The sequence below is a fragment of the Chroicocephalus ridibundus genome, chromosome 1 (genome assembly GCF_963924245.1).
Source record: "Chroicocephalus ridibundus chromosome 1, bChrRid1.1, whole genome shotgun sequence".
Lineage (NCBI taxonomy): Eukaryota > Metazoa > Chordata > Aves > Charadriiformes > Laridae > Chroicocephalus > Chroicocephalus ridibundus.
In genome coordinates this window covers 118665072-118676617 of record NC_086284.1, presented here as the reverse complement: position 1 = coordinate 118676617, position 11546 = coordinate 118665072, and the positions used below count along the sequence as shown (strand labels likewise).

The window sequence follows — 11546 nt, the reverse complement described above, 5'->3', positions numbered from 1 at the left end:
TCCTGCAGCATCACCCACCTCAAAGCCCCCAGTCTGAAATCTGACCCAGTCATAAGATTTGCTTCTAAAGCTTTGAGGTTTTGGGTTGTGGGTTGGTTTATTACTTATTTTTTAACTTCTTTGCACATTCGAATAACATTTTCAAATTTTCTTTTGCTGCTACAAACTTTAGAATTACCAGCATCCCTCTTGCTCCTGCCAACAGCTCCTATTATTGCATGGTTCTAGGAATTGAGACTCAGCCCATTACCTAGACGTTTATGAAAAAAAATAACCCAAACACTATGGATGTCTTAGTTTTAGAAAAATGGTTTGAAGAGCTTCACTGATGTTTGAAAAATCTTCCAAATATTAAACCATTGCCCTTTGAGATTCAACCCTCCTTTGAATGAGTAAACCCATAGCTAAGCATCTGGAATTAAAGTTAATATTTATCCTTTGGATAAATAAGAGACCTTGTGGGAATAATGTGTTTATTAAGGAACTCTGAAAAAAAGACTTTACAAGACTGTTGCTTTTGTTTTACATTGTATGCTCTTTGCTGGCAATTGCTACGACTAAAGCAAAAGTGGCAGAAGCAGCTTTTTATTTTTATAAAGATATCCACGGTGATGATTTATAAAACCTCTCCAGTGAAGACAAAGGGTATCCTCTCCATACACTTACTTGAGAAAGAACTTGTTTTCAAAAGGCAAAAGTTAATAATTTCTAAATAAAAAGAGTCAGGCTTCTGTAGAAAGTCATAGAAAAGCCATAGTAGAAAGCCATAGTCATTCTTTGCAAATATCAACTCAAATATCAACTATAGAGGACCTAAAAACTGCAACAAACATTGTGTTATTGTACTGTGTTCACAGAACCGCTCAGGACCCCTAGCTGTGGAAGAGGTCCACCATTGCAAAAGATGCCACACAGAACAGAGACGCGGCTTTATTCCTCCTACTGCTAACAGCTAAAGTAGAGCAGACAAGCCGGCTTTACATATACACTAAGTACACTACATATATTTACTGTGTAGTTCTTTAAAATCTAATGAGAGGAGTACTCTGCTCCGTTACAAAAATTCAAGGCTAAGCTACATGCGATAGTGAAAATATTGCTCAGTGCAGTGCTATGAGCAGCAAGGTTTGAATCGTTTGAGACCACTGCGTTCCCCGCTCCCCACCTAGGTGTACCACAAAATAATTAAATATTCTTTCATTTCTTCCTGGTCTAAAAACGCTTACTCAAAAGGTTGTGTCATGAGGAAAAACTGACGTTTTACTCTCTTCTCCAACAAGAAGGCCACCTCGTCCTTGTGCCACCAGAAAAGATAAATATCCATATTAGCCATTACTTTCACTCCATACCTTAAAAAGCAAACAATCAAACAACTCACCTTGACTTCTTTCATTCTCCCTTGTTCACAGTAGATACATTCTGAACTGCTTCCCAGATTTCCATCCCCTGTTGCACTGAACTCCTCTGGGTGTGAAGTTTCCCGTTTTCCACAACACTCCGATGTTATGAGACATCCGTTCTTCTCAGCACCCTCTGCCTCCAAAACCACCTCTCCTCCACGGTTATTTTCTCCTTTCCTAAATTCACTTCACTGGATCACTTTCAAAGCTCTTCCTCAGTAATTTCCTGTCTTCTCCTTTTTTTAAAAAAAACCAAACCAACCCAACCAACCACCCATCCAATCCACCTCCTGAGACATTTCCTCTCCCCTCACATTATTCTTCCCTTGCTCAAGTATCCTCACTGTTACTGACAGATGAGTTACATATCTCTTCCCTCGCAAATCTCTCATCTCCTACAATAGTTTTAGTTTTCCCATCTCCTTCCATGCCTGTGATTTATATCCCTTCCCCAAGTCCTTTCAGCCTGCCTGTATTGTGATCCAGGACATCAGAATGTAGTGATAACCACCTTCTTCATTTAGTGTGGGGAATTCTTTTTGTTGATGTAAGCAAAGTTTATGAAGATTGTGTAATGAATGCGTGTTTTAATGATAGCAGGATAATGAAGCCTCCAGCACCCTCGTCCACCTGATTCAGAATTCTTCCCGGCATTCTGTAAATCCCAATGGAGCCTCTCAGCATCTGCCGTCCTCGGCGCGAACAGCCATTGAGCAAAGCCGCTCTTTTCCCTGCTTGCTTTCCTTCCCTCGCTTCCTCTTCCCCATTGCCATACAAAAAGAATGGAGGAAGGGTAGAACCTGTTACACGGACTGAACTGCCCTCCTTCCCAAATAATTATTCCTAGGAAGTAATGCACAGGAATTTTCAAATGCATTTTCTTTTGCACTACATTTTCTCTGTTCTAAATCCAATGGAAATGAAGATTTATCTGCTGTTGTTGCAAAGAAGGCATACTCATGGATCTATTAGTGAAACACAACTATTTCACCAGCACTACAGATTTAAGCACGGAGAATGAGAAGAGGCACTATGGTAAGACTGACGGAGAGACAATTTTGCGTCTGTATGTGCGGGTGACGCCCATGGAAATGCAAGAACGAAGAGGCACGGGGGTCTCAAAGTCACAGAGGATCCCAGTGCTCGCTGTAAGAAATAATTGTATTTGTCACTTCAGAAACATTGTAAGAAAGAATGCAAATTAGGGCGGTAATGGGGTTATATTTACAAGGTGATAAATCAATGCTTGCCCAAAGAAAAAACCACAGAAATACTTAAAACAACCAAATCTTTTATTAGAAAGCAACAAACATGCAAACAGCAAGTATAGAAATTTATTTGAACCAACGTTTTTACTATAATGAAAGTTACTTTAAAACATTGATCCAAGCTCCCACATTTGCAGGTTAAGGAAAATATTGCACTTTGCATCTTCTAGCACCCCTCATACATGGCAAAACATTTTAAAAACATTTTTGCTTATTTTAACTTGCACACTCTCCCAAAGTCATGCACACAGTCATTCAAAAACAAAAGGTTAGGTTATCCAAAAGCAAAACCTTAGAATTGCACTAAAGCTCTGTAAGGAAAAATATAATTAATGTCTTATACAAATTCCATTAACGTCTAGGTGCTTGCACACAACTGCCGCTTACTCTTCATCTTCGTTTTCATTCTCCTGACCAGATCCTTCTGATCTGTCACCTTCCAATCGGTCTGCAAGACACAGAGAGTTAGTAAAGAGAACTTCAAAAGTTTTCATTTTTTTGGTAAATACGTATAACATACTGTCTCCCTGGGCTGTACACAATGGACAGTGGCTGTGGGTTATACGGCAGAAGAAAGTCCATGTGGACTGACAGCAGAGATTGTGTAGAAATGTTACAACAAGAAAGGAGAACAGGAGAAAAGCCCTAAAGGATTTCAAGGCATAAAAGTGAAATTTGTGTACAAAAGCAAAAACCTTGTAGCTGCTGTCAGCACAGGAAAGATGACCACAAGCATAATGTTGAAAAGAGATGGTGAATAGAAGAGATTGAAACACTGTTCTCAGGAGTTCAAACTAGAACAGCTGCAGTTAGAAATCTGTGCACTCCAGGAAACTGTATACATCAGAAAAAGTACCTTTCGATGTAAATGTTTAGAGAAAGGCAAATACAGCGATGTGTGAGGGAACATGACTGGAACATGACTAGCTTCCTTCCTACCTCATCACCATAAGCCCACAGCCAGCGACAGAGTCTCCATATTCAATCTCTACAGTCACTTTCACCTTCATCTACAGTTCTGTTAGGTTTCCACCCCATATGTCACATCAGCCTTCCAAAACTTCATCTCCCTGCTTCCTACCCAGTATGATGTCTCTCCATTGTCCTAAATCTTCAGTATCAACCCACTGCAGTCGACTTCTTCAGCACTAACATCCAGAAACACCAGTTCCCAATGACAATTCTCCATGCAACATATCACCTGTTTCAGCCCCTTCACTGAAGGCACGTCCTAGTACCTGCTGCCCCAGGAACAGCTGCCAGCGGCCTCATTAATATCTCCCACAGTCCTGTATCTTCACACCCTCCTTCGCCCCTAGACAATTGCAAGCCCCCAATGACAGACAGTTTATCTTACAACTCATTCCAGTTACTGCCAATAGTTTTCCCATCACACAGCACTCACCTTAAAAATCATCAAGGGTATTTTTCAACATCTAATTAGTGCTACATTACAAAGCTGTTTCAGGACGGATAGTATGGTAACATCTAAAAATACATTTTGCTCTCTTCTTGCTCTTTGTTTTGAGGTAAAAAAACAACAGCTTCAAAAACCTTGCAAGTCTCACACTAAAGAAGCTGTTCCTAAGTACTTCTATTAAGGGACCCTTGAACAACTTCTGAATCTTCTCACCAACCCCAAGTCTAGCCACTGACAGCTGAAGATCTTGATGGTTCCCCAATCCATCTGCTTTTTCATAGACCAATGTGATGGACAAGCTCTTCAGAAGTGTCTCACCTGCTCTTATATGATTCAACGAAGCCAACATTCGTAACATAAAAGAAGCTGGAACAGTAATAGTGTTTCTGGTCTCTTCCAGCATTAATTCATTACGTGTTATAACCTGGAGTCAGGAAAGGGGAAAAAACAGCATCAAATACAAACACAAAGATGTACTGCATCAATATGGGTTTGTAGATACAAAGTTCCTATGCAAAAGGCATTTACAGAGTCCAAAAATACAATCAGGGAGTAATATTTTAATAATTACTATGGAATACACTTACACCAATTGTATGTGGTAAGAAAAGTCAGACACTGGACTCGGCCTACAGATACCCAATTGTCTATCTAAAGAATATTCTAGTAAGATCACCATTCTGTTGTCCACATGCGTGGTAGACATCAAGATGAGAAACTGAGGAAAAACTTTTGGAAATGAGATCTTGCACAAAATAAGGAAGACCGATGAGAGAAAGTGCTGTTACAGATGGCAACTGTTGTAGAGAACAAAGTTTAGCATCAGCACTGGCCAAGAATGTGGGAAGGAAAAGAGATGAGGTTACCCTAAACTCCTACCTTCATGCTGCTTGAAACTTTTGGAGAAAATCCAAGGAACAAAACCAATTACTCTGTCCCAGTTCAGGAACATTCTTCAGCTCCGTAATTCTTTCTAAATAGATCTACAGCTTGCCTCTAAATGACTTGAAAGAGACAGTTCCTACTGTCTTAGTTTCAAAGGAAAAAAAACCCTCTCTAACAAATACTTCCAGCTCTTTTGCCTACTCCCTTCCTTGTGGTACTTCCTTGCCATCCTTCTTGCTTTCCTGTTAAATTCTAATCCCACACCCTAGTTTGTCTCTCAGCTTTTAGGCTACATTCTTTCGTTATCACTAAGCATAAAAATTTCTTTAGGTGGAGACAAATTCTGACGATTATTCAGTGCTTCCTCCCAGATCAGCTGCAGTGAGGCAGGAAAATAACGCATTTCTTTTTCTCCCTGAGACTCCTTCTCCAGCCTGTTCCTCTTGTGAGGAACATGTTCTTGCAAATGTCTGCAGTGACCTTCTCCTAGCCAAATCAAAGCACCTCTTTTCTCTCATTGTCATCTGTGTACCAGGCACTTTGTACAGCTGATCGCTCCCTAAAAGAAGCAAACTGAGAAGACAGCAGGCTGACATTTTTCTCTGTTTCACCTCCCATTTCTCCAGTGCATCATCTGTAACGCCCTTTTGACAGCCTGCTTCTGATGCTTTTTCTCTATTCAGAGATTTTTCTCATCCCCACTGTCTTTTCCTGTTCACTAAGGCCATGGCCTCTCTCAATTTTCAATACGGTTCTATATCTATACTGAACTTTCCCAAACACAATGCTTTCTCCCTAGACCTGCCCTTCTATGGAAAATTCAGTTTAGGTATGTTGGACACTTAACTCTAGCCAAACTTAACATAGTGAAAACTATTTTACTTCTATGAACCTCTCCTGTCCTCTACATAGGTATTTCAATACAGGGATTAAATTAAAAAACAAAACCCACGTAAAATTACAAACCATATTGCGGACAAATTTTCTGAAAGTTCTGCATTTTTTATTAAAGAAAAAATAGTTAAATCTCTAAATAATTTGTTATTATTAAAAATTAAATGACAAAAGTATCAGTACAATAATTATATTTAGTACACATTTATGTTTAGCGATATTTCTAAACCCCAAAGCCTCTGAGACACATCAGAGGTTAAAAACTGTCATACAACATACAGAAAGAAGCATCACTTCACTCAGTGTTACTACTGCTAAAATAATAGGAAAGGTTCAAAACTCGCAAGTGGATGGTTTTGGTTTTTTTCAGGGGGATTTGGGGGTGGTGGCTGAGGGTTCTAGGCTTCTATTTGTTTTAAATATATATAGCAGTAATACAGAGAAATAATAATTAATTAAAAAGCTATAGCCCTGCTGTCCAAGCCACTGCACAAAAACACCCCAAACCACCCCACAACTAAATTTGCCCTAATGCATTACTTGCAGAAAACCATCTAGCATTTCAATAAATTATGTTACATAAATAACTAAAATACGATTATTCAGCATTCAACTATATGATCATCATAGGCCAGTTGCTATATACGTTGTTATTGCTTTGAGAGTATGAAAACAATGTGTAACATAACTTTACATGCAGACTTTTACAACTGATTGGGCTTGCAATATTTGCTTTATTCCATGAAGTTCCCAATTTGCAGTCTTAACCTTAACCCCCTTTTATGCCACAGAATATTTCATAGGATTCAGTTTTGCACTCCCTATTCTTCTATATATCATCATATTTCCTTCAGTTAGCTAATGTATTTATTTAAAGACAGGCACTACCTTCACTTCTTAATTCCTGCCAGTTTTCCCTCTATATCTGTTCATACTTTTTCCAACTTCTTTCATGTACGTAACACCAGATGATATCATATAATTTCTAGGAGAGTTAATGAAATACAAAGTACCTCTGTGTGCTGCCAATGATATGAAAGTTAGCTATTATAAAAGGGCAGTTTTTCATTTGTAGCTCATTTGTTAAACATTAAATAACTCTTAATTCAATATCAGTAATTTGCACCAAAGGCTTTTATAGAATTGGAAGATGCAACATTACTGTGAAAAAGGAGGAAAGGTTCTTACCTCATCTGCAAGTTTTCTGTTAAAAATCTTGGATTCTTCCAATGGTGACCAAATTTTTATATCATAATCAATACCCGAAGAGGCCAGAACTAGAAGTAAATAACAGTAATTCCAAATTAAATGTGTTATGCCTTTACTAGTATTTTCTGCATTTAACTGGGATTGAACAAATACTTCACTTGAAGCATTTAATTGCAAATGTCAGTTCCCATGTTGAACATACAGCTATGTAATTACTAAGCCTCCATAAAAGATCTGAGCTATACATTATATATATTTTGAATATATATATATGAAGAAAACACATGCAAACAGCAAGATCCTCCGTTTTTAAATAAAAAAAGAGCACCAGAATACACGTAAAATAGGAGCAGAAAGTAAGAACAAACACAGCCACTACTGATATATTTCTGCTGACAGCCTGGTAAGTACATGCATTAATAACAAAGCCTTAGGATTTGAAGAACCAAATACAAAGACAGAAGCGAGATAATTTCAAAAGTATTTTGACATTTGATAATTTCAGTGTATTTAACATAAATTTACTTGATATTCCGATATAAAGAAGCAATAGTTGCTCTTATAAACACTTGTTAAAATACATAAAACAAAAAGTTGCAGAACATCCTCTAGATCATTGCACAAAACCACTACAGGAATAACAATTCCACAGTAACTGGAAAACTGTATAAGATTAAATGACCTACAGGGAGGATGACCTCTTCATTACATTTTCAGTTAAGAAATCAGTAAAGCTACAGGGCATTTTGAAAGGTGCTTCCAAAAGAAGCATCCAACCTAGCCACACACTCTGAACACGTACAGGAACACAATTTCAATTAAGCATTTAAAATTCCAACGCTTATCCAATGTAGGGCAGTATTCCAAGTTTCCACAAACTGTCTGAAAAAACCCCAGCCTCTTATGGTATCATCGTAGCAACTTTATTTGCCTATTTATTTACAGCTGACTGTTACTCTACAGCCATGTAAGCTATGAAAAAAGAAATAACACAAATACTTTCTTTGACTGTGTCAGAAGCTGCAGAATGGTTCAGATTTTCCATCTACATATCAGACGACATATGATTCCTTCTACTACTTCGGTCCATCTTTTCTATAAATATTTTCCCCTAAATACGAATTAATAGAATTTCTGATTAATTTTATTCATTCCTCTAATCTCACAAAGCCAGTGAGACTGAGACACCCACTTAATTTTTTTGAACAGACCCAAGTAGATAGATACCAGATTCCAAAATCAATTCCCAAAGTCTTGCTGGCATTTCAGTGACCCCATATTTCCCTCTTTAACGTCATGGAAAACATTTAATGTATTGAGGGGAGCAAGAAATGGAGATTCTTTTTATTACAACTTAACTTTCTACAAATACAATGCCAGTAACATTTTCATTCCAAGACGTTATTGAGTAAGGAGGGTTTTAAGGGCCAAAGGTCATTAGTAAAAGACAAAATTAAAAACAGTATTATCTAATTAACATGGGAAAAAATGAACAATAGTTTATTAATCATTACAATGCTCTATTGAGCAAAGAATTTAAAGACTGAGCTTTAAAATGCTTTACTACAGATAACCTGAATGAGCAGACTGTGAAAAATTATCATCTTACTCGGGTCAAACGGATGAGGCTGAAGACAGTTCACCACATGATTATCAGCTTCCAGCAGCATGAGATGTTCAGCAGTATGTCGATCCCATATAAAAATATGGCCACAGTCTGAACCACTCATGACAAAGTTAGATCCCCAAAAATTAGCTTCCTTTATCTGCAGGAAAAACAAAAATAAAAATTACTTTATAAGACTAGCTGGTGGAAAGCACATACTCCCGTTTCTGAAATAATACTGCCTCTGAAGTCAGAGCTCTGCATATGCAGAAACAACATTTAAGAAAATTTAAAGGAAGCGTTTAAACAAGAATGATAAAAAAAAAAAGAAAATGCAGAAGGCTACAGATCTCTGGAGCAAACAGAAAAAAAGGAGAGGAATTGAGGCAGACTGAGCAGTTTGGAAATAAATGACAGCAGATTTGTCACTTTCCAGAGTGGCAGAAATGATACTGGAGACAGGGGTATGTGAAACAGTTTTTGGGAAGAGTTCGGTAAGTTAAAGTGCATGACAGGCTAATCCCTGGTGGGGATTTTCCATTTACAGAGGAAGAGGAGACGAGACAGAAGCTTATGAGAACTATGGGGTGGGAATTAACTGGGTCTGACTGATAAAACAGGGTCATGAAATCAAATTTAGGAATTTAGGAATTTTTTCTCCCTCCTTTATAATCAATCAGGTAAGAACTAAGACTTCTCAGTCCAAGGCCAAAATTAAAGTTATAAGCCACTGAACAAGGAAGGCATCCGGGTAGAAGCAACCCTTCAGCTTCAGCTGTCACAGTAATAGCAGATGAAAGCAGAAGCATGTCTCCCCGCAAGTGGAACCAATATCACAGTTTTCTTGACACAGCAATGATGCATCCTATTCTGTGTGGTTGTTCCCATCATTACTTTGTTGAGGTATCTGAGCATCTTTGCAAATGTTTGAAGCGATATAATTAACATTTGTCACATATCAGTAGTGTTCCCATGCTATCAGCAAAGAGTACGTGTAATACATTGCCAACATGGACTATTTATTATTTTTTTTAAATACACATGTTGCTGTGTATAAATTTAGAGAGCAAAGGCAGTGAGTTGTTTGAGGGTCTACTGTTCACAGTAGCATTCATTCTAGCATCTTGGGCCATTTTATGGAATTTTACTTCGCACTGACTGGACTGGCATCACACAAATTATATTAATTTATAAATCACTTACTCATTACAAATTTTAATTGGATGATCTTTAGTTTTGGCCTACAGCTAACTCCTCTATGTTATTACTGATAACACAGTAGTTTGACCCTGGAATGTAATTGGCTGTAATTAAAACATTCAAGGAAGACTTCTCTGATCGGAGAACTATACATTTGAAGGAGGAAATTCTCCACCTCTGAGAATAAGACAGTGATTTTTACTTGAAAGATGCGCATGAGACCTGCAGTCTCATGAGTTTTGGAACTAAAGGCAGCTGAAGCACTCTGTCCTATGAAACAGAGTAGCCTTCAACGAAAATGATTGTGTAAATGACGGAGAAATTGCAGGCCAGGAAAAAGTGGCAGTAGTATCAGATATCCATTTCCTGGAAATATAATGCTGACATTATTCTACACCTGTTACATTCAAGATACCCTTACGATTACAGCCTGAAAGAATGTGGCTTATTCAATTTCTGAGCCAAAAAAAGCCACCCTAGAATATTTTTTTTCAAGAAGCAACTATTAGGTTTTTTAAATGTAGAATAATCTTTCCATGCCAAGGCCTCTCGCCCTTCCTTCCTAAAAAGATGTAACCCAAAGGAAGCCAAACAATTAGTCTGAGCAAACAAGAATGGGTTCACTTCCTTCACTAATGATTAGAATCTTCTTCAGAAATCACTTCAGATTTTACTCAGAGTAGAACATCAAAATAACCGTTGTTAAACTATTTAAAAAAGGAACAGGGTAGGCAGCAGTATCTTTCTCCATTGCTGTCCTATATCATCTATAGGGTGAGAGGTTAGATGGAATGGCAGACGAAGGAGGGACATTGCTTCAAGAACAGTCAAAATCCAATCACAAGAGATGAGCTGAAAGCTCCACAATAGTTGGAGCTTTGCCCCAGCTACCTTGATTTAAAAATCACCATGATAAGGAATCATATTAAGAAGCTAAACCCTTACTGTTGTTAAAAATATATACTTTATTTCCAGCATGAGGCTTGCTAGATCTTTATCTATAGAATATGTACCAATGATTGCAGTCAGGGCAAGAAAGTCATCCTGATGTCTAAAAATAAGCCAGAGAAACTGCATTTCTTGGATTCTGTAGTGAAAGATGTGTTTTCAATATATTCATCTTTTGGCAGCTTTTGTCTTATAGGTCCTCTTAATATATATTTTTCATTATCCTGTTAGAAGTACATCTAAATTATTTCCAATAATAAATAACTTTATATTTTAATTCTCAATTATGACTTCTTCCTGCTTCCTTTGTATTCTCTTATGTAACTGCTGATTTTACATTTCTAATATTCATAAAACCTAATTTTAGCACCACATAAATCAACACAACCGAAAGTCACATTTAAAAATTTTGTTTTCAAACCCATATATACACTTAATTCTACTGTATCCATACACAACTTATCCCATATATTAGCTACACACAGATGCTCTATTGAGGAAAAGTTTCTTTAAAGTCAGTATTTTAAAGGGGGACTCGAGATTTGGGGTGAGTGGACTAGAGGAAGAATGGCATATATATGAAAGGAGATAAGGGTAGGACTGGAGGGAAAAATAGCGACGAAGAGACAGGAGACACACAGAACTGAAGGCACATGGCAAAAGACAAATTTTGACGAATGGGATTTTGGGCTCACGAGAGCATTTTTTTTTCCTCT

The 11546-nt window shown here is 37.6% G+C and overlaps 1 protein-coding gene across 6 annotated transcripts in view; it reads right to left on the bottom strand.

Annotated features, from left to right (window-relative positions):
* Positions 1-2671: 2671 nt before the first annotated feature.
* Positions 2672-11546, bottom strand: part of DCAF6 (DDB1 and CUL4 associated factor 6) — a 104185-nt gene continuing 95310 nt past the window's right edge. For all 6 annotated transcript variants that reach the window (XM_063348596.1, XM_063348614.1, XM_063348606.1 and 3 more), the window contains 4 exons: positions 8686-8842; positions 7056-7144; positions 4407-4512; positions 2672-3116 (listed from right to left, as the gene is read on the bottom strand). In XM_063348596.1, the coding sequence (XP_063204666.1) occupies positions 3052-3116; positions 4407-4512; positions 7056-7144; positions 8686-8842 (417 nt within the window). In that variant the 3' untranslated portion in view covers positions 2672-3051. The remainder of the gene's footprint in view (positions 3117-4406; positions 4513-7055; positions 7145-8685; positions 8843-11546) is intronic.